This window comes from Meles meles, chromosome 18 (genome assembly GCF_922984935.1).
Source record: "Meles meles chromosome 18, mMelMel3.1 paternal haplotype, whole genome shotgun sequence".
Classification (NCBI taxonomy): domain Eukaryota; kingdom Metazoa; phylum Chordata; class Mammalia; order Carnivora; family Mustelidae; genus Meles; species Meles meles.
The window spans coordinates 51,937,732-51,961,851 of record NC_060083.1 but is presented as its reverse complement, the minus strand read 5'-3'; the positions used below and the strand labels follow the sequence as shown (position 1 = coordinate 51,961,851).

Sequence of the window (24,120 nt, the reverse complement as noted above, 5' to 3'; positions counted from 1 at the left end):
AATAAAATCTTAAAAAAAAAAAAAAACAAACTCAAAAGCATACCCCTTGACTTGTACAAGAACCAGAGACAGTCTCTGTCCTTCTGAAATGCCAGTTGCAAACATGTTGCTGTAGCTGATCAATAAAACACTATTTATGGAACATAAACAAGCACAGACATGGGTAACCTGAGCCCTTGCTCTACGAAACGGCTCATGGAAATTTACTGTTAGGCTGATCCACACTCCTAAAGCAAGACCCACTCTTCCTATTACTACATTTGTAGCAAGGACTTTAAAATGATGATGTGGGCATTGCTTGAAGGTGAATCAAGGAATCCTGAAGGAGGCCGGAGGACTCATCTCCTTGCCTGCCCCGCTCCTGCTGGGTGTCTACCCTCCTCCCTCCACACACCACCACCGAGGAGTTGCTGATCAGCGCCCACTTGGTGGCCCAGGGGAGCCCAGAGCAGGCCTGCCAGCGCTGCTGACTGTGGCCTCCTCCCTTGGCACACTCTGTGGGGAACAGGACACTCAGGGTGCTGGCTGAGCCCTCCCCACCAGGGCCCTCCTGCTCGGTTGCCAGGACCCACCGTGAGCTCCAGGGGAGATGGGCAGCCTCCTCTGCCTGGGCTAATTTCCCTTTTTCATTCTGAATCTCTGACCCACTTATATGGCTAATTTTGATACAACTTTTGTAAAGAGTAAATATGTTTCTGTCACATAAAGATTAGAATGTACCTTCCTATGGAGAGCGACTTTGCAAAGGGATGACCCAGCGGCCTCCTCACCTGCTCTTTCATTTCGGCGTAGACTTTCTCAGAGTTCAGTTCCACCTGCCGCTTAAACTCTTCCAGAGCGGCGTCTGCCTGCTGGGCCTGCAGCCTCTGAACTTCAGTCACCCGTGTCAGCTGTTCCTCTTTTTCCCTGGAAAAGTCCAGAGAAGCTTCACAGTTGAAATGTAAAATAAAAGGACGAGGCTTGAATGAAAGAGCAAGATTTAACCCTCTCTAAAATAACATTCAGATTTCAATTTTTTGATCCAAATTACATAAAACTTCCCCTTAAAAAGCTGACCATAAAATACTTGGCCTGCAGAAAAGGGGGCAGAGAGTTCTGATGACTACTTTCAAAGACTTCTTTCAAATGACTTTCAACGATTTCCCTAAAAATAAAACCACTTAAACCCATTTATCTCCATCAGCTGATGAATGGATAAATAAGACAATATAGTATAGTTGTACAATGGAGTATTATTGAGCCTTCAAAAACACTGAAGTTGTGACACAGGCTCCAGCATGGGGAGCCTCAAACACACCACGCTAAGCGATATAAGAGGCAACATACTGTATGATTCCATTTATGTGAAACGCCGAGAATAGATAAATGCTTAGAGATGGGAGGTAGATCGGGGTAGCCAGGGGCTGGGGTGGGGGTGGCGGGTCGGGGGGATAGGAAGTGATTGCTAATGCATATACAGTGCCCTTTCCGGTGATGAAAATGTTCTGGAATTACATAGTGGGGATGGCTGCACATCTTTGTGAATATACTAAAATCTGCTGAAATGTGTACTTTGAAAAAAGGATGAATTTTATAGCATGCAAATTATATCTCAATTAAAACAAAACAAAACAACGTACCATAAGAAATACGTCTAATATACATGTCTAGCAGCAGCTGACCTGCAGGGTGACAGGGGCAACAGAGCAGACTGACGGCCTGAGACTGTTCCACTGCCTTCTAGTAAACTTGCCTACCGATCCCCGTCTCATTTCTTTACATCTTGAGCTCAAGTTGTATGGTCAAAAGGGTTCAATAGAAGAGAAATCTTTATGTATTGATAGAAGGAAAAAATACAGGCTTGAGGTTATAAATGCATGAAAGTTAACCATGGCTAATATTGAGTTCTGCCTACATGCTGGGCAGTGTGCAAAATATTTTTATACATCTTCTCTCCTTTACTCTCACAGCAAACTTATAAAAGGGTATTATTACCTTTATATAAGAGAGCCCTTATATTACAGAGCAGGAAACTGGAGCTTAGAGAGTGGTTCCAAGGCAATACATTTAGTAGTAGATTTAATCAGGCCTAGTCCCACAAGTCTGATCCTAGAGCTCATGCTGTTGGCTACTAGGCTCTGCTGCTTCCCTGATTTTCCAGACGCCATACTCTGGTCTGAATGTGACCCCCTGAAGTGAGACTAGTGCTCTTCTAAAAGAGGTTCCAGGGGCGCCTGGGTGGCTCAGAAGGTTAAAGAGCCACTGCCTTTAAGGAGCCTCTGCCTTTGGCTCAGGTCATGATCCCAGTATCCTAGGATCGAGCCCCGCATTGGGCTCTCTGCTCAGCAGGGAGCCTGCTTCTCCCTCTCTCTCTCTCTGCCTACCTCTCTGCCTACTTGTGATCTCTGTCTGTCAAATAAATTTAAAAAACTTAAAAAAAAATAAAAATTTTAAAAAAAAGAGGTTCCAGAGAGTTCCCATGGCCCACCCACCATGTGAGGACACAGTGAGAAGTCACCGGCTATGAACCAAGAAGGTCTTCATCAGAACACAACCATGCTGATGCCTTGATCCTGGACTTAGCACCCTCCAGAACTATGAGAAATAAAGTTCTGTTGCTTATAAACTACCCAGTCAGTGGTATTTTCTTACAGCATTGCAAACAGACTGACACATCATACGTAAGATTAACTTGGCTTGCCTTCCCTAAAGGCAAAAGTTTACACACATAGAAAACATTATCTGATGAACTATCATACTAAAGAATGCTGGGAGATGGGGTGATTTAATGCACACAAATAAAATTTTAGAGAAACATCATGATGAGGAGTTGGTAGTGGGGGTGGAGGGGGGTATTTCCTAAATAATGATGATACTGTCTTTTAAGAGGTAGGCAAAAAGTAATTTCAATTTTTTGGAATTACTCAGATTTGAGTTTAAAAACCCCTCTAAGACACAACAATGTCTAGGCTTTCTAATAAGAACACATACGTGATATAAAATACCATAATACCAAACTTTCTCCAAAAACACTGAAAACTTTCTCAAAGCTTGAATGCAAAAATAATAAAAAGTGTCCCTTAGTTTCCTCTTCAGCAGGTTTCTCCTGGCTCTTGGTAAAGAAATGGGGCAATGAGCATTTAGAGTTTCCCCCGTTTGGGTTGGATCTGGAAGTAAGCAGCTCTCTGCATACTCCACAGTATGAACATACTCCAAATCCACCTTCCCTTTATTTTTCATGATATACCATTTGTGTCAACGTCTTCGTACCCACCACAGATCCTTCTACTTGAAGATGACCCAATCAATACATCGCTGCGCTAAACAAAGCAGCTCTTCTGCAGAAAGGCCGTTCTACATGTCTGTTTCATGGGCGGAGCCACCATTTTAATGAGCTAAGGGTTTCACACTCCACCCCAAGGTGTGGGGGGCCCTCCAGGAGAGGGAAGCCATTCTAGGTGGTGCTGCAACACCAGATGTAGCTCCTGTTGCTGCCTTTTACGGGCAATGTGGTGCAGGCTTCTGGAACTTCTTTTAAAAGCTTTTCTTTAAGGGGCGCCTGGGTGGCTCAGGTCGTGATCCCAGGGTCCTGGGATGGAGCCCTGCATGGGACTCTCTGCTCAGCAGAGAGCCTGCTTCCTCCTCTCTCTCTGCCTGCCTCTCTGCCTACTTGTGATCTCTGCCTGTCAAATAAATAAATAAAATCTTAAAAAAAAAAAGCTTTTATTTAAGTGGTTTACTTCAGTTGCCTATTCAACAGGAACCTGAATACGTTGCTGCTCATTTTTCTTCCACATTGTTAGAATAAGATGTCTTTAATGTTAACTGGTTGCCGAATTCTAAGGCCTTAATGTTTCATTTCTTTGTCATATGATGTTAATATTAGCTAGTAGACAAAGGTGATTAGTAACTGGATGTTACACTGAAGACCGATTCAAGAGACATCACCACACAAACGACCGAGCGCTCTGATGGCAACAGGGAATTTGAATTTGGCCCAGTGCATTTCCATTCTTCTATCACTCTGCCCAAGGAGCAGGAAGGCTTGACTAGGGTTTCCCAGATACAAACACTGAATGTTTCGTTTAAATAATCAAATATTTATTAAAAATAAATATTCAAATATTTGAACACTAAAACAAATGAGAACAACGTAAAGTCATATATGGTATACTGGGTACCATGTCCTAGACCTAGGTTGAAAAATTCGATGGATATTTGCTGTAAACATTTTGTTACAAATGTTTAATGGACATTTTCTCTGGTGCAACAGACTCAGATGACTGAATGGGGCTGCCAAGAACTATCTGTGAAAAGGATTCTGAGACCAGGCTCGGAGGAAAGGGCTACTGTGGTTGGTGAATAATGTCGCCTTGAAGGGGATTAGGGTTAGGCATCATGAGGGCTACTGCCATGCTACCCAGGGACCACAGTGACCACTTCAGCCTCTGTTACTCTTTCATTTTTGAAGGCCTCCTAAAAGCACCTGAAAGGACTATTTCCTATCAGGAATACAATTTTTCAAAGGTTTACTTAGCTTGGTCAGTCTGTCCATAAACACAAAAGAAAAGTACATTGGACACTATCTGAAAACTTTAAAAATTTATTTATCATATAATTTAAAAATTAATGTACCATTACTTAGGCAAAAGAAAATTTTGCTAACACATTTTATAAAATATATGACCCACTGGCTGAGATATCCACTCTGTTCTATGAATGCTAAAAGTCAGTTCTTTTACATTTTTTGCCCTAATAGTCACATGAGCCTATAGTTAATATAAACACTTTACTTAATAGGGAAAATATTTTGTGTCATTTCATTCCTACCTACCAAATTTAGTCATTGACTTTTTAACTAACTTATAGCCACATAAATCAAAGTCATAAACCTTACCTAAAATCAGCTATATATTATGACCATATTTAAGATATTGTTAAAACCTTGTGTAGTAATACACATTGCATTTAGTTGATAAGTTCTATCATGATTTACAAATAGAAAACATTGTTGCATATTAAATAGCAAGCACGGGGAATTGAAGAAATATCCCAGCTGGGTTCCAGTCCCACCACACCTGCTAGTAGTAAAGCTAAATATCAAAAAAGGCCTCACTCAATGTTAATGACTGTTCGGTCCAGTTCAACATGACAAACACATTGAGCTCCACTGATATTTAGGAAGCTTCTCTCTTAATATAAATAAAATATCTGTGTCAATTTAAATAAAGAGATGATACTCATCTTAATGAGGGATCCATCTTAATTTCTATCAAAGTAATGAAGTAGAAGTGAAAACGTTCAGCATCTGAAAAAGAGAAAGGTCTGCTTCTCACTAAGAACAATATTCCTCATACCATGATTCCAGAGTACATCCTCTAAGAAGCAAAAAAAAAAAAAAAAAAGAAAAAGACTTTGAAGATTGTTTCTTCCAGTGGAACTAGTTGTGGGGCCGAGTATAACTGCATCATTCAAATGCCTTAAAGCAGGGCCTCCATGAAGATAAAAAGGTGGGAAGAAAATTTGCTTTTCAGTTCTGATTTATTTATAAAATGCAGTAAATTTTCCTCGTCTGAGAACATAAAGCATAAAGAAGAAAGAAGCTGCATTCTTATACAACCACAAGCCAGCTCAGATTAAAGGATGTTCTGAAGTGCATGATTATTCCAAAAAGGCAATAAAATGTAGGAGACTAATAGACTACAATTTAGTATTTCTTGAGCTTTACAAGCTAACATTTGTATGTACAGGCCAACCTTAATTTGAAAATCTTCCCTTTGCACATTTCTGTACCAGCACTTTTGATAATGATGGCATTGATCCAACATCTATTTATAAGGCTTCATATTACAAGATACTTCATTTGCTGCCAGCGTGGCATCTCCACTGGAAACTCCAAGAAAAACAAAACAAAACTTCAAACGTGTCTGAAAACAGCTAGAGGAGGCTCCATTCCCTTTCCAGCTGGGCTGGAAAACAAGACTTTCAAGCAGCTCTATCATCTACGTTCATGGCTGCTGATTGGTACTCAAGGTGATAAGAGTGAGTTAGTCAAAAACATGAAGATAAAATTGACTTAAAAGGCACTAATGATAATACCTTTCACTATGCATGATAAATGAACTTCTTTGGCCTCTTCTTCACATGACTGCCAAGACTAGGGGTCTCTGCTAAATTCTTTTTTTTTTTTAATTTAAATTTTTTTTTAATTTCTTTTCAGTGTTTCAGAATTCATTGTCACTGCTAAATTCTTTTTTTTAATATTTTATTTATTTGACAGAGAGAAATCACAACTAGGCAGAGAGGCAGGCAGAGAGAGAGGAGGAAGCAGGCTCCCCACGGAGCAGAGAGCCCAATGTGGGGCTCGATCCCAGGACCCTGGGATCATGACCCGAGCCGAAGGCAGAGGCTTTAACCCACTGAGCCACCCAGGTGCCCCTCTGCTAAATTCTTATTAAAAAATGGTAAACACTGTGAACAATGAAACTTTTGATACTTCAAGAGTCAGAAAGAACTGTTGAGTAAAATGGAAAGTAGCATTCCTCTCCATATTGGAAAGATGACAATACTCCTCAATTGATCTACAGATTCAACACAATCCCAGGTGGGATTTTGTAGAAATTGACAAGTGAGACCTGAAATTCATATGGAAATGCAAGGTACACAGAATTGGCAAAACAATCTCAAAAAAGAAGAACAAAGTTAGAGAACTCTCATTTCCTGATTTTCAAAACTTATTACAAAGCTAGATTAATCAAAACAGCATGCTACTGGCATAAGAAAAGACATATAAATCAATGGAATAGAATTAAGATTCCAGAAATAAACCCTTACATTGATGATCAGTGAATTTTCGGCAAGGGAGCCAAGACAATTCGATGGAGAAAGAACAGTCTGTACAACAAATGGTGCTGGGACAACCGGATATCCATTTATCAAAAACAATAAAGCTGGATTCCTTCTTTACACAATACACACAAAGTAACTCAATATAAACCACAGACCTAAATGTAAGAGCTAAAAATGCAAAGCTCTTAGAAGAAAACAGGAGTAAATTTGGGTGATATTGAGCTAAGCCAAGCCTTCTTAGATATAATACCAGAAGTATAAACAAAAAAATAAAATATAGATAAACAGCTTCAGCAAATTTAAAACTCTTGTGCTCCTAGGGATATCATCAAAAATGAAAAAGAAAATCCACAGAAGAGGAGAAAATACTTGCCAGTCATATATGTGAAAAGAGACCTGTATCAAGAACACATAAACAACACTTACCAATCAATAGTAAAAAAAAATACAGAACACAATTTAAAAAGAGGTGAAGAATCTGAATAGATGTTTCTCCAAAGAAGATACATAGTTGGCCATATGCACATGAGAGGTCACTCAATAGCAATAGTGATTCAAAAATTGCAATTCAAAACCACGATGAGATATCATTATACAACCTCTCATATGGCTGTTATCAAAAGACAGATAGGAACAGGTATTTGTTTTGCTTTGTTTTGCATTTACCTTGTGTGTGCTTTTTTTAGCTTCTTGAATACAAATAATTACCCTTTCACAAAACTGGAAGATTCTGGCTTTTATTAAAATATTTTGCCTCTATTATTCTCTTCCCTCTACTTCTGTGACTCAGTTATGATTTATACATTGTGATTGTCCTACGAGTTCCTGCAGCTCGTTTTTTTAGTATATTTTTCTCTTTGTCCTCAAACTGGCTGATTTCTATTGATTTATCTTCATGTTCATTGAGTCTTCTTGTTCTCCACCCCGTTGTTATAATCAGTCCACACTTTAAATCTCAAATGTTGTATTTTTTCAGTTTTTCTGTTGAGATTTCCTGGTTTCTCACTTGTTATTATCAATTTTTCTTAATATCTTTGAGCCAACTATAATAGCTACTTTAAATTTTATCTGCTAAACCTAGCATCTAATTCATCCTGAGGTGGTCTCTGCTGATTATTTTCTTAAGAATAAATAGGTTACCGAGGCGCCTGGGTGGCTCAGTGGGTTAAGCTGCTGCCTTCGGCTCAGGTCATGATCTCAGGGTCCTGGAATCGAGTCCCGCATCGGGCTCTCTGCTCAGCGGAGAGCCTGCTTCCCTTCCTCTCTCTCTGCCTGCCTCTCTTGTGATTTCTCTCTGTCAAATAAATAAAATCTTAAAAAAAAAAAAAAGAATAAATAGGTTACCTATTTCTTATGTCGAGTAATTTTGGCTTGTATCTTTATGAATGAGACATTACAGAGAGCGTGGCTTCTGTTATTTTCCTCCAAATAATATTAAGAGTATTAATAGTATTAATATAATTAATTTCAATTGTTTGTTTCCAGCAGGCAGGTAACTTGGCTGAACTCAAACTATAAATTCTTGACGTCATTATAGTTTTGTAACTATATTTTTAAATATATTTTGGACATATTTATAAACCAATAAATGTAGCTTACCTACCAAAAAAAAAAAAAACAAAAAAACCAACCCTATAAATTCTGTCTCCTCTGCAGGTGACAAAAGTTCATATATAAATTCTGTTCTTTTACTCTTACCTGGGCTGCTTAGAATCCTCTCCAACTACGCATGTTTCAGAATCAGTCAGAAACATGGACCGAGATTATACAAAGAATTTGGGCTTCCTGTCTCACTTGCTCACTTATTTCCTGGGTATTTCACCATCTGAGTTTACCAGTGGTTGCCTCATTCATTCATCTGGTTCTTTGAGCACTAAGATCACAGGTATCTACCTAAATTCTAACTGTACCTTATGGCACCAAATGTGGAGGAATAAATAATACAAAAATGGGAAATTCACTTTTCCTTCTTACAAGTGTGTATTCCCAAACGCTCTTTGTGTTTATTCTTTCTCCTGGGCCATCAGGTAGCTGTATTTTATATTTTGTACAGAGCTTCCATTTGTGGGAGGATTAGTCTGATAGATTACTTGGCCATAGTATAAACTGGAATCCTCCCCCCTTCTTTGTTGTTTTGACTGGCAGATTACTATTCATTCTTAAGGGGGTTCAAATGCCAACTCTTTGGATAGAATTGCTAGCTACTTCTTTTGTCCTGTCCACACTTTCTATATACTGCTACTATAGCATTTTTTTTTCTGGGAGGGTCATGGTTTTATTGCTGGGTTTCAGGCAAGGGGCTCAAGTCCACCCAATCTCCTTCAGCTTGACCACCATATCCTCTGTGGTCTCCACCTTGATGCCAGCTGTATGCAGGGGTGGGTCCTCCACACTAACCATGGAGAGCTTGGAGGTCAGGTCCACACTCAGGTCTCCTGGTTTGATGCCCTCAATCTTCTTGGCTTTCATGAGATTGGGCAATGTGGCATAGTGGGGTTCGTTGAGCCGCAGGGCAGCAGTCACCATGGCAGGCAGCTTCAGGGACAGGGTCTCCAGGCCCCCAACAATCTCCCACTCACTCCACTTCCACCTGGTCTCTTCTAGTGTCACCTGGGAGGTGAATGGACCCTGTGGCCAGTCTAGAAATCCAGCTGTCATCTACCCAGTCTGGTTACAGTCACAGCATTTTATATGTGCCATTATAGTTGTTAATTTATGTATTTATCTGTTCTAGGATAATGAAATCTCTCTGAGGCTAGGGGAATGGAGGATGTGGGGACACAGCCATGTCTTCCTCATATTTATAAACCATATGTTGAATATACTACATGTATAGAGTAATTCAATATTTGTTTCATAAATTCATATTATATCATCTAGATAGACCCAGATTCCTCAACCTCAGCACTACTGACATTTCTGATCAGATTAATTCTTTATCATGGGGACCTGTTCTATGCATTGCAATATGGTTAGCAGCATCCCTGGCCTCTGCTCACTAGATCCCGGTGACAATGTCCTATCCCCAATTCTGACAATCCCCAAATGTCTCCAGACATGCTAAATATGCCCTGGAGGGGGCAAAATCATGCCTGATTAAGAATAACTAGGCCAGAAAGTATGGGTCTTTATCAAATTCCACAGAGTGAAAGAAGCCTTAGGTATTTGGTTTCTAGGTGTTTGATTTTCAAGGGTTAGGATACTGGTAATGGGGAATAATCTAAAAGAGCAATTACCATCCAACTTCTTAAGAGAATTCAAAGCCATAAACGCTTATAAATTATTTTAACGGCTCCACCACCAGGAATTGTTTGTTGCTACAGCATGTGCCTTGTAGGTGTTTTTGACCTGGAGAGAGAAGACGCAGATAATCCTAAATTGATGACAACAACGATGATGATGACAATGACGCTGATGATGATGATGATGATGATGATGACATGCTTGCATACCTCTTTACAGTCATGAGTTTTTATATGTATTTTCCCAACTAGGTATATATTTCTCTCTCCTTTTTTAAAAGATTTTATTTATTTATTTGAAAGAGAGAAAGAGTTGGGGGAAGGGCAGAGGGAGAGAGATAAGCAGACTCACCACTCAGTGTGGAGCCTGATATGGGCCTCAATCCCAGGACCTGGGATCATGACCTGAGCTAAAGTCAGACACTTAACCTACTGAACCACCCAAGTGCCTCTAGGTATATATTTCTAAAGGAAAATTTTACACTATTTTAATTTTTAAAAGATTTTCTTATTTATTTGTTTGTCTGAGAGAGAGAGAGAGAGCACAAGCAGGGGGAACAGCAGGCAGAGAGAGAAGCAGGCTCCCCACTGAGCAAGGAGCCTGATGCAGGACTCAATCCCAGGACCCCAGGATCATGACCTGAGCCAAAGGTGGATGTTCAACTGACTGAGCCACCTCTACCCCTCTGATGGAAAATTTTAAAGAGGAAGTAAAAACTAGTAGGGGTCAAAACTGGAAACTATAATTAATTGAGAGTATACTCCGCATGGTAATTGTACTTAACATATATAGATTATTCAGCGTCGAAGAAGGCATGTTCTGTAATTATCTAGTTGGACTAATGCCACGATTTGTTCCTTTAGTTTATCAAATGACCTTTGGAAAGTGATAGAAGAGAGTGAATTCAGATATGATAGGAAGAGAAGTAGTTAAGTCTTAAAAAGGCAAACTCTGAAAGGCAAACTGAATGACATCCAAAAATATCAAGTGTAGGAAGAGATCATACATGAATAAGAGAATGGGGGTAGCTAAAAAATTATTGTTGCACAGAATGAAAGAGTGATTATTGAGATTATCAGCATTATGGACACAATGTAGGACAGAGAGAGCTAATTCAGTATTGAAGTCCATGGAGCAATACACGAAAATAGCCTGGTGTGGCAGTTTCCCTCGGCTATAACAAATTACTGCACACTAAGTAGTCCAAAACGATAGGAATTCATTCCCTCTTCATTCTGGAGGCCAAAAGTGTATAATCACGGAGTCGGCAGCACTGTATTTCCTCTGGAGGCTCTAAGGGAGAATCCATTTCCTGGCACTTGCAACTTGTGGAGATTGTTGGCATCCTTGGCTTGCGACCACTGTATTTCTCTCTGATCCGTCTTCACATCACCTTCTCCTCTACGTCCCTTCTCCAGTGTCTCTCTTATAAAGATGCTCATGGTTGGCTTTAGGACCCACCTGGGCAATCTCCTCATCTCAAGATCTTTAACTCAGTTACTTCTGCAGAGATCCTTTTGTTAAATAAAAACATTCACTAGTTCTGAGGATTTGGACATGAACATATCTACTGGGGGGCTACCGATCAGCCTGCTACACATGGGTTGATAAGGTATAGTCTGCTTTCTGTTTTGGGACTCTGATATTTAGCTTTAGATCAAACTTCTGCTCCTCTCTGGAACACAAAAGTCTTCACTTCAAATGCACTATATCAAAGAGCCCATTTGAAGTAATGTCATCAAGATGGTGACAAAAATCAGTCCCAACTTCAGTGCCCATCACCAAAAGACCAACTAGCAACTATCCATAGACATGATACCATCATGAAAATCCCAGACCCAAGGATATGAATGAAGCACCCCCATGGACCACAGAGACTGAGATGGGTCACATAAGATAGGTAAGAGGAACGGCTGCACTCTGCATCACCATCCACTCAACCCAGGCCAGCATTACACTGCACCAACAGAGCCACCCTGCTTTCTCCAGTAGAAAAAGGAGAGTCTAAGGTAGACATCTAGTTTCCCCAGTACTGCAGGACGCTTCCCAGAAATTCCACTACAGTAAACAAAACAGTATGGTACTGCTATTTAAAAAACAAAAACACCACCAATAGAACAAATTGAAAGCCCAGAAACAAATCCACGCATAAACAGTTAGCTAATATTTGACAAGAAAGCCAAGACTATTCAATGGAGAAGTGACAGTCTCTTCAATATATGGTGTTGGGGAAAATGGATATTCATATGCAAAAGAACAAAACTGGGCCTCTATCTCACACTCACAAAAATTAACTCAAAAGGATTCAAGACTTAATTGGTAGGCCTGAATCTATAAAACTCCTAGAAGAAAACAGGATAAAAGCTCCTTGGGGCACCTAGGTGGCTCAGTGGGTTAAAGCCTCTACCTTCGGCTCAGGTCATGGTCCCAGGGTCCTGGGATCGAGCCCCGCGTCGGGCTCTCTGCTCGGCAGGGAGCCTGCTTCCCTTCCTCTCTCTCTGCCTGCCTCTCTGCCTGCTTGTGATCTCTGTCTGTCAAATAAATCAATAAAATCTTTAAAAAAAAAAAAAAAGCTCCCTGACATTGGTTTTAGCAATGACTTCATGAATATGACACCAGAAGTATAAGCAACAAAACCAAAAATAAACAAATGAGACTACATCTTCTGTACAGGAAAAAAAAATCAAGAAAATGAAAAGGCAGCCTACAGAATAGGAGAAAATATTTCAAAACCCATGTCTGTTACGGGTTACTGTCCAAAATATACATATAAAGAACTCAATATAACTCAAGAGAAAAAAAAAAAAAAGCCCAAATCATCCTATCAAAAATGGGCAGAAGAACAGAATAGACCATTTTCCAAAGAAGATATCCAAATAGCCAACAGATAAATGAAAAAGTGCTCAACATCACCCCCCCTCAGGGAAATGAAAATGAAAACCATAATGAGATATCGTTTCAAACCTGTTAGAACGGCCATAATAAAGAAGACAAGAGATAGCAAGTATTGGCGAAGATGTAGTGAAAAGAGAACCCTTGTGCCCTGTGCGTAGGAGTGTAAATTGGTACAGCCACCGTGGAACAGTATGGAGGCTGCTTAAGAGCTTAAAAACAGGAGACAATAGGCCTCAAATGTAATCATAAGGTCCTTAGAAGACCAAGGTCAAAGGAGAGACAAGGCAGTATGAGAGAAGCAGCAGCGGAGAAAAGACAATGTGATTCAGGCTCCCAAACCAAGGAATGAAGACAGCCTCCAGAAGACGGAAAAGGCAAGAAACAGGTTCTTCCCTAAAATCTCCCAGCAAAAACCAGTCCTAACAAACCTTGATCTCGGGCCCTAAGTTTTATTTTGGACTTCTAACCTTCCAAACTGTAAAATACTACATTGAATTGTCATAAGATACTATGTTTGTGGTACAGCAGTGAAAGGAAACAGTAACACCTAATAAAACTAGTATATATTCAAACCTTAGAACACATCAAGGGATCTCTGAGGTACTTTATATATGTGTGTGTGTGTATACACACACACACACACACACACACATATAACTGCCTTAACAATGCTGTGAACAAAAAAATAAGTAGGTAATTCAACAAATTTAAAAGTTAAATCAAGGAAAAAAAAATCCATAGGTTAAATTTGCTAGTCTTTGAGCATTTAAAGTTTTCATCTTTGCTCTGTTATTTAACTCCTTCTGGGTAATGTCACCAGGTTTAAAAAACAAAACAAAACACTAAAAAGTCAAATTATTTCTTCGCAAAGAGCATATTTACATTGAATAGTGGCAAATCTGAATGAGATAGGACCCAGGGTAAAACTGTCCAAAGACTGTCCAGTTTGTTGATTTTCCCCTTAACCAAGATGCATCTGCCCAAACATGCAAACTCTCAGTGTGGTTAAGTGCAGGGAATCAGTATGGTTAGGAATTAAAATTCTGGAGATCGGTGAATGACTGCTAAGGCTTGCAAAAGGAAGAAGTGACCAAGGAAAGTTTTGTTTTTCAAAAGTAAGTTCCTAAGACTAGAAGCTGGCATAGAAAAGAAGTGCGCAATGGATAATGAGGAACGAGGTGCTGTTGAAAACTCCAGGGCACCTCAAGGATTATGAAAGACCGAAGAAGAATGCCAATGCACAGCTAAGGTGAGTTTGTATGGAGAAGTTTTAAGGCCCTACAAGGAAATGATGCTGCCAAGCATTTCTGTACTCCTCATATTAAAGACATGTATCACAATTTTGAAACCTAATGTGGGTGTCCAAGTCAAAACACACAAGGACAGGGGCACCTCGCTGGCTTAGTCAGTAGATAGAGGATGTGACTCTTGATTTCAGGGTTGTGAGTTTGAGCCCCATGTTGGGTGTAGAGATCACAAAAAATAAAATAAATATTAAATTAAAATTAAAAAATATATTAGTCATAAAACACAAGGATAGTGCTCACTTTGACAGCGGATATACTAGAACTGGAACAATACAGAGAAGATTAGCATGACCCCTGCATAAGGATGACACACAAAATACAGAAGGACAAAGTGCTTTCCTGAATCACAGAGTAGGCTGTGTAGAAGATAATCATATAATCACTGAAGCCTAAGACCAAATATAAATATATTTCTAAGGATAACAAATTGATGTTTAAAATGTCCATAGCAAAGCTGAGAAGATTGTTTTACATTCTTCTTCCTCCTAAAAGAACATAATATTTTGAGTTTACAACAGAGTCATCCAACATTTTATTAACTCATTCATCAAAAATTGGTTAAGACCTATGATGTGTTAATCACTAACTTACACTAAGGAACAAGCTATATGACAAACCTGACTCTTTAAGAAGACGCCACCACGTAAAGGAAAAATATAAATAAGTTCCAAATATTGTAATAGAGGTTTAAACACAGGGTCTTGAAAAACAGAAGGAGAGGGTTCAGAGAGATTTCATTCCATCCAGTCAATGAAGAAGATGGATCTATAGGAAAGAGATCTCTACTGTAGGAATCTCCATCCTATTATAGTGAATCAGAACAACCTTCTTAGAAGGCGCTCAGGGCAAATGGGCTTATGTACAGCAACAGTAAACGGAGAAGAAAGCAAGCCAGCAGTTCCCACCATCATCGTGGCTCAAATAGGGCAGCATTGATAAATCATGGGCAAACACACAATAATACTCAAACTATAATGTTCCAATGCTAACCTAGCTAAAGATTCTTCTCTTGATACCAAGGGAAACACTCCAAACACTCCAAAAGGGCATGGTACATGGTACAATGGTACAATGTACAATGTACAATGGTACAATGGTACAATGAAGAAGTGCAATGAACTCTCTTCTGACATGGACCTTGTATTGTCAATGACTTGGGCTTTCCCAGCAGGCTGTGCCCCCAGAGCCAGACTCCAGTCTTGAAGAACCATGATTGGTTTTGAAGCATGTTACCTATGAACAAGAATGAGGAATCTCCTTCAGCGATCCAAAAATCTCCTGAAAACATAAGGATTTCAGCTAGAAGATACATAAATTCCTTGAAGTCAATGATCGTGACTCAAAAGAACTAATCCTGGCATCAACCTCCTACCCTACATTTTCAGCAAGGCAGCTGTGTTCTAGGAGCTGAGGCAAGGGTCCTGGCAGCAAATTTTGAGACCTACTCAGTCAGATACCTGCAGAAGACCTAGAAGAAGTAGAAAAATTGACCCAATCTTGGAGAAACTATAGTCTGATTATGGGGGGAAGCACAAGAAAAAAAAAATCAAGTAGTACTGTAATATTATATATAATATATATTCTAAGTGCCGTGGGACCATGATAAATGGAAAGAGTCAGCGAGAATCTGTATAAGAAACCAGCCAAGAAGATCAGAAGATTTGTGTGTGAAGTATAACATAATGTAGGTAAATGTGATGACATGTTTACGCAGTTTAAAGTTTTCTGTATTAATTTTGTGCTAAACTAACTTCTCTCTATAATATAGATCTACCAAAAAAATGAAAAGACCTCTATCCCAGCAAACAGAAGAGCAATTGAAATCTTCATGGTAAAATAAGAAAACCTTGAGAAAATGATTCTTAAACATAAATAGCTACAGTGGATAGTGAAGAAAAATTCCTTTAAAATCTTAGACTTCAAAAAAATCGCAAATCTAATGTTTTCTTTTATGTTTCTTATATTTAAGAAAGTAGATTAAAAGTTCCATATATAAATTATTCATCATACATGCAAAGCTACATACATATCCACCAATACAGCTTATTTTACAGGCAGTCGTTTATCAGTAAATAATTAGAGACACGTTCATCCTATAAAATGACAAAGCCTAAATACATTGAAATAGGTACAGGACCACTTCCTGTTACTCAGGAGAGGAAAAAAGGCAATGTGAAGTTATTCAAGCAGAATAATAAGTAAAAAGTAAACCAAAGCCAGATCAAAGGAATACAGAAGAAAGGCTGAAACATGAAGCTGAAATATTTATTTCCTTCAAAACATCATCCATGCCTTGTCCCTGGGTAGTTCAACATTTCAAAGTAGGTGGAACATATTCTCACTTAGATTCATCACTATGCACAAGTAGATCAAATTTTAAATAGGCAAATTTAATTTTATTTTATTTACCAAACATAAATGTAATATTTATCAATGGGAGTCTTTTTGCTTATCAGAAATGATTTCTAAATTACACAAAATAATTATAAAGTCATAATAGACACTTTTCAGTACTTCCAATGGATGAAGCTGCTACAAACAGTAACATTTATGGTGTAAGCATAATCTTCAGAAATGATGAAACAGAGGGAATATTTATTGAATGCTCACTATGCTCATTGGTTTGGGGTAGTTCGTGAACTATTTCATTTCATTTTTAAACCGATAAGAAAGTTATCACTTACTTTTTTCCACCAGTGAAAATAAGGAAATAAGGAAAATAAGGAAGTTTAGAAGAGTTAAGTGATTTGCCCAAGTAATTACAGAATCAATGGCAGAATGAGAAATTAAAGCAGCCCATTTGACTTCAAAGTCCAAAGTCATTCTACTACATCATGCTATTTCTTTAAACCTGTGTGTGTGTGTGTGTGTGTGTGTGTGTGTGTATGCATATATATAATACACATAACTAAATCACTGATGCTAATTGGTTGAACTCACAAGTTGGTGCTTACTTATTATAATTTATCCTCACACAACATATTTGCATATCAAACCACTTCCAGAACATTTGAAAGCTAAAATATTTATCAAGTATTTACTTAACACCTATTGTATGCCAGAATCTGTGCTTGGTGTTGAAAATACAAAAATAATCAACACATCGTCCCTGCATTAAGCGTTTGCCTTCAGCTCAGGTCATGATCTCGGGTCCTGGGATCGAGCCCCGCATTGGGCTTCCTGCTCTGTGGGAAGCCTATTTCTCCCTCTCCCACTCCCCCTGCTTGTGTTCCCTCTCTCGCTGTGTCTCTGTCAAAAAATTAAAAAAAAAAAAAAGAGGGTATATACCGAAATCATTTTGACCATAATGCATTAAATAAAGTATTGCTATATTCCATTTGTTTATCAACTCTCCACCAGACTTAAGTCTATTTCACCACATTTCATTGCTAAACTGAATTTTGATTATAGTAAAACTCAAGAAGCTAAATATATAAACTGTTTAAAACAGTGAGTTCAGCAAATTTAATTCCTGAAGAAAGAATCTAATAAACCTAAAAGCCACACTTACTGTGTGAAAGTGTCACAAATGTCTGCCAATAAGAGGCCTCTTGACCGTTATATCACAGTGACACTGATGTAAAGCAGTGTGTCCTCTAAACAGGGCAGGATTCTGTGAAGACGCATCTACAAAGAAGTACTTGACAGAACAGAAACTTCCTTTTCGATCTGAAGCAAGGCCACCATATATTTCTGTCCTCTCTTCAAGCCTTCCATCGTGCTTCTTCGAGGCAGGGTTACATCAGCACGCTCACGGGGCTAAGGAATGCTTACAAGAAACGGGAAACTGTGTTCTCCATCTAAAATGGTTTCAGATGCTCAAGCAGAGCGCAGCAAAGAGAACAGATGGGTCCCCCCCCACCACCTACCACCATCGATACTCAAGAGTGCTATTTTTCAAGAAGAAAATTATGTTCAGAGTTGGTGGGCACTTTCCAAAGTGCAGGGATAACTTTTCTCACGATGACACAAATGTCTGCGTCAGTGCAAAACTGAATACTTTTCAAGTCACCTAACAAAAATGAGTATGAACTTTTGATGGTGCCTTCTAGTGATTTATCCATAATTTTCAACTTCAAATTTCATGGTACCCGTTGCAAGAAAAACAAACTATTCTATTCCTATTAATTACTTAGAAAATTATTACACTGAAACTTTAATTATATATTATGAATGTATGTTCCCACTGTAGCCACAAACTAGAGAAGGGATGACGACAATTTATGGGTGTGATTAAACTTTCATGATGAACTGGACCTTTCTCTACCAAACAGGGTGACTCTCTTCAGTAATAATTTCAAACACTGCTACCGTTCAAAACCACCGATTAGTTGTAACAGAGCAAGCTAAGGAACAATTAACTTCCCCAGTAAAGAACTTGAAATGTTTCTCATTATAATCACATAGCACCCCTTTAAAAAGCAAAAGCAAAATCAAAGAATCAGACATCAAAAGACCATTAGGTCTTTCAATATAGACTATTTCCAGACCTACTTTACTCCACATCAAACCTCCTTCATTGTTCACTAAGAATAGAGATATATGGTTCAAATTACCAAAAGTTTCTTCAAAGTTCCTTGACATTTGTGTATTCCACACCTAAAATGAATAAATGTTCTATCAAGTAATAAAAAACTAGAAGATCCAAATTTTCACAAAGTCCCCAATTTTTAAATTCCTTGTTAAATTTCATGACCTCGAACTTCAGGGACTATAAGTTAGGAAGGAATAAAGGAAACAGAGTTAAGGAAATGAAAGCGTGTTTTTCTTAAGGATGGAAACGTTCGACGTTTGCTTATTTATTATTATTGTCTGACAAAAGTGTTTCTTCCAGAAAATGAGGTCTGTTTGCTTTACTCCTAACCTCATGCTTGGACGTTAACACATTACCACATTCATGTCTTGAAACATTTTATTTCTTCTGGCAGGGAAATTCCCTCTTCTCCAGCAGCTCGTTTTCTGTTCTTCAAAACCCAGTTTTATTGCAGAGACATATTCAGGAACGTTAAGTCTTCCTCCAATGCCAGTTTCATCACATACCACATTGCTACCAGTTCTCTAACCATCTGCCATCGCCGCTGGAAGAAAGTATTCCGTCCCCACCTTTGGGGGGATTTGGGGTCTTGCTTAGGCTGCTGTATTCCTGATCCAAGTGGGCTCCTTTTCTCCAGTTCCCTCACATGCCCTCTTCTACTCTCCATCCCTCCATATTAGGTTCATACTCTTCCAATTTCTTGGATGACTTTTACCACATATAAGAATAAATGTATTAGGTACATAAGCCACTGTGTTCAGAGTATACCTTGGGGATACCATCAGAAAGAGATCTATTATTAAAATTAACACCAGATTAAGAGTTAGCTTATACGAATTTTTTACTGGTAAGACTTAGTTTCTGAGTCTCCATGAAGAAGTAACTGTGAGAAATAATCATCATTAAGGATGTTTTCCAGTATTTCAGATGTGTTATTTAATTTTTCTTTCTTCCATTGTATTTTTAACAAACAGGTTTAAGTCCAATGTGAAATTAATTGAGCTTAAAGAAGCATCGCGTTCAACATGGACGATGATCTCTATCTTGTGTCAATTATGCTTTGTTTGTAAGAGCTGATTTCTTATCACTAGCGTTGGCACTATTTTTCTGATTGCAAAAATACAATAAAATATTAAAATGACCATATAAATGAGCTGCTATAGCAAAAGGAGACAACATTCCCATACTGCCCAGTGGCCAAAAAGTGTAAAAACCTAACAATTCTACTGTGACTCTCTTGGCATAAACGTGGTGATCATCTTAATTTACTGTTTTTTTATGACAATGATTATACATGGATGGATATGGAGGGTAAAAGTCTGTCAGAGTACTTTTAGCACCAATTAGCAGAGGAAAATTTCGTTTGCAAAGCCTAACAAAGGAGATACCGGTGAAAATATCCCATAGTAGGGAAGGGCAACCCACCCAACTTAACTGCTCACTCTAATTCGATACAAATATGACTTAAGAACACCAAGTTCTCATTGTTATAATTCTATCAGACAATAATTTAATCAGTGGTTTGGCTTCTGGAACAGGCTAGCCCACTAGAAAAGAACATTCTTGGGTATATATTGGGTGGCTCAGTGGGTTAAGCCTCTGCCTTCGGCTCAGGTCATGATCTCAGGGTCCTGGGATCGAGCCCCACATCGGGCTCTCTGCTCAGTGGGGAGCCAGCTTCCCCCTTTCTTTCTGCCTGCCTCTCTGCCTATTTGTGATCTCTGTCTGTCAAATAAATAAAAATTTTTTAAAATCTTTAAAAAAAAAGAAAAAGAAAAGAATATTCTTAGCAAATGCCTAGAAGCCTTTACATAATTCTCAGTAGGAATTCTCTTTTTGTGGGCTATAGCAGCAGCTGAAACTAGGCTGACAACGAAATATGTGTGCTACCTGCCAGAGTATCATTTTGAAGACCCAGTAACAAAAGCCAAGTACAAAAACAAATAGCTTTCCCAGCAACTCCACTCCTAGTATACACCAAAAGAACTGAATACCTGTGGAATGAATGCTCATAGTAGCACTGTTCACAATAGCCTAAAGACAGAAATCCAAATGTCCATCAACATTGAATGGATTAAAAAAAAGAAAGGTGGTGTATACATACAATAAAATATTATCCAGCCATGAAAAGGAACGAAGTGATGATACATGCTACAACATGTAACAACCTGGAGAATATTATGTAAGTGAAAGAAGACAGACACAAAGGTCACACGTTGCAGGACTCTACTCATATGAAATATTCAGAATAGGTAAAACCCAGAGAGGGCAAGCAGATTGGTGGTTGCGAGGATCTGGGAACGGGTGGAGATTGGGGATTAAGCTGTTAAATGAGTGCAGAGCTTTACTGCAGGGCACTGAAAATGTTCTGTAACTAGACACGGATGCTGGTTGCACAGTAATGTAAATGCACTAAAAGTCACTCAATTGTTCACTTTAAAATGGTTAATTTTATATTATGTAAATTTCACCTCAAATTTAAACAAAACAACTAAGCAAAAAACCAAAACAACTAAAACAGTGGAGAGGAGCCCAGATGAAAATGTGTACAAGGACCAGGTAACAGAAATGAGAAGAATGACCCCAAAACATCATTCTCTGCATAGAGTTCTATTGCCACTTTGGGGTTTTTTGGTTAAAGCTGTTCAATTTTTTCCTCTCTTCTTTTTTAATCTGTACAATAGGGACATGTCTCATTTACTAACTTCTTTTCAAAGTGGTTTGGGTGATATTCTGCATCGTGTTTCCAATTCCACGGATTTCTGTTCTTAGCTTTATTTCTTTTTTTTTTTTAATTTTTTTTATTTGACAGAGAGAGATCACAAGTAGACAGAGAGGCAGGCAGAGAGAGAGGGAAGCAGGCTCGCTGCTGAGCAGAGAGCCCGATGCGGGACTCGATCCCAGGACCCTGAGATCATGACCTGAGCCGAAGGCAGCGGCTTAACCCACTGAGCCACCCAGGCGCCCCTAGCTTTATTTCTTTTATCGTCTTCATATGACCCTGTTGTCTTCATCTAGCTTCTTGACGTCATTTCAGTCTGGACATTGGATTAGAGAAACTTCTTAATATTTGATGAGGAATACTCTTATTAAACATTTGGAAATTTTTATTATTATTTCCTTTTTAACCTTACATTATTTAAAAGTACAATTTTAAGTTGACAAACCTGAGGGTTTAAAAAGAAAACTGGCTGCTTCTCATTGACTACTAACTTAATCGCACCATAAACAGAAGAAAAAGTGGCCTCAATGAAAATGATTCTTTGAAAACTGTTGTGACTTCCATTATGACTTAATCCAAGCATTACACAATCAGCTCCAGCCACCTGTCACCATGAGAGAAGACGACTTAGTGCTGCCAGATCTTGCATGTTTCCAGAGAAACAAGAAATTCAAATTCATGTGAAATCTCCTAATTTTATAATGTTGGCAACTCATTCAAATTTTCCAAACTATTTTTCAGTCCAAACTGAACACATGTGCAGAATGACTCAATCAGCAGCCCAAGAAAGCAGGAACTTGGGAGGAGAACATCAAAACAGACAAGAAGCAAGCAGAGAGATGGCGAAGATAAGAGCACCCACCATGAAAGAGAAACAATGAAGAGAAAGCAATGGCTTCTGTGACATTCTGAATTTCTATAAGAAGTGAATTTAAAAGTGGAGTTTAAAAAGTGGAAAATAAACACAAATATTCAAATATATAGTAATAAGTGCTATAAAGAAAATTAAGGAGATAAATGGTCTGAGACTAAGATACACATGTGTAAGTCACTGCCGTAAGATCGGTATCGAAGAATGGTTTCTAAAGCTATGGTCTTGGATTGGATTGTCTATGGAGAGGATCCAGAGACAACAGAACATGGAATGACCATGTAATTAAGACAGGGTGGAAGGAAGAAAATCAGGAGGATGTGTCCCAAAAACTGAAGAAGAGAATGTTGTAGGGAACAGAGACTGAACAAAATCCAGATCAAAGGTCACTGTGACCTTAGGAGAAGTTTTGGTAACATGATGAAAGAAGACAGACGGGACTGAGCTGAAGAAAGGACGTGGAAGATGAGAACACAGACTAAATTCGCAAAATAACTAAATTCGCAAAAAACCTGTCTATGAAAGCAGAAAGGGGAAAAGATTGCAGATGGGGTGCTAAGGGTGAGAAAGGGTGTTTTAAGGTGGATATCTACTCTTCTCTACATGTTAAAAGGACCAACGTAGTTGAGAGATAATAAAGGGGTCTTAAATTAGTCCGTACAATGGAGAAACGGGCAATAATTGGGAAAGGAACCAGAGAATGCATGGGAAGCTAGGTGTGAGGGATGACCTTGTCAGTTCACAGAACACAGGAAAGTAAGGGTCTAAAGTGAGGACATTAAGAAGAAACTAGCTGAGTTTGGAGGTGCAAGGATAGAAATAGCACCCATTTTACATGTAATTAGTGACAGGTGGCAGGTGAGGAGGAGGAGATGACAAAGTGATGACAAAGGTTTCCCTATATGCTCCATGAACAAACAGCATCAGGAATAATAATAATAATAATAAAAAAAAACCCAATATAGATAAAAGCTCCAAAGGACATGACTGTGGTCTATTGTATTCATAAAGCATATATCAATGGGGTGAAAAATTAAAGAATACTCATGGCAACACAGAATATGATGGTTTTCTGGAGTTAGAAAAAACCATTTGGGAGATCTGAGTCAGCCTTTGATTCGCTTATTAATTTTGCAGAAAGCTAACAGTGTTCCACTGCTCAGGAGGTCATACAGCTCCACATGGCTCACTGTCCTCCTGAAAAAGAGGCAAAAGACCACAAAGCAAGCTGGAGATCAAGGAATTTTTTGAAAATCAAGATTCAAGGTCATGGGAAGGTCACTGTGTATTTAGATTTTAGTCACACGAACTAATCTGTAATTGAATCTATAGTAAATTGCAATAGTTGATTCTAAAGATGACGATTCTGACTTACCATAAAATGTTTTCATTATGCAATGACAAAAAGGATGGGAGAGGATATATTACATTTCAAAAAGAATTCCAATAAAAAATAAGTCAAGAATAGTTCTAGTCTCCATATACAAAAATGGCATCTGGCTAACTAACATCTCCTGAATCCTGCAAGCACTAACTAAAATACCTAGGAAGAGAAGAGGGGGAAGAGAGGTAGGGGGCAGGGGATCCCAATAACAATAAGAACTGACATAAACAAACAACCCAATGAAAGAAGCTGGGAGGAACTGCCCATAAATACAAAGCAAATGGAAATGGATTGATAAAAAATACCTAAACAGGTCCATCTGACAGCACATCTAAA

The 24,120-nt window shown here is 38.7% G+C and overlaps 1 protein-coding gene and 1 non-coding gene across 2 annotated transcripts in view; one reads left to right on the top strand and one right to left on the bottom strand.

Moving 5' to 3' along the window:
- Nucleotides 1-24,120, bottom strand: part of CEP112 (centrosomal protein 112) — a 409,934-nt gene that overhangs the window by 251,290 nt on the left and 134,524 nt on the right. Inside the window, exon 18 of the mRNA XM_045984701.1 lies at nucleotides 771-906. Coding sequence (XP_045840657.1) covers nucleotides 771-906 — 136 coding nt within the window. The remainder of the gene's footprint in view (nucleotides 1-770; nucleotides 907-24,120) is intronic.
- On the top strand, nucleotides 14,510-14,612 carry LOC123930322. The gene has a single exon (XR_006816042.1). It is a non-coding gene; the product is annotated as a U6 spliceosomal RNA (small nuclear RNA).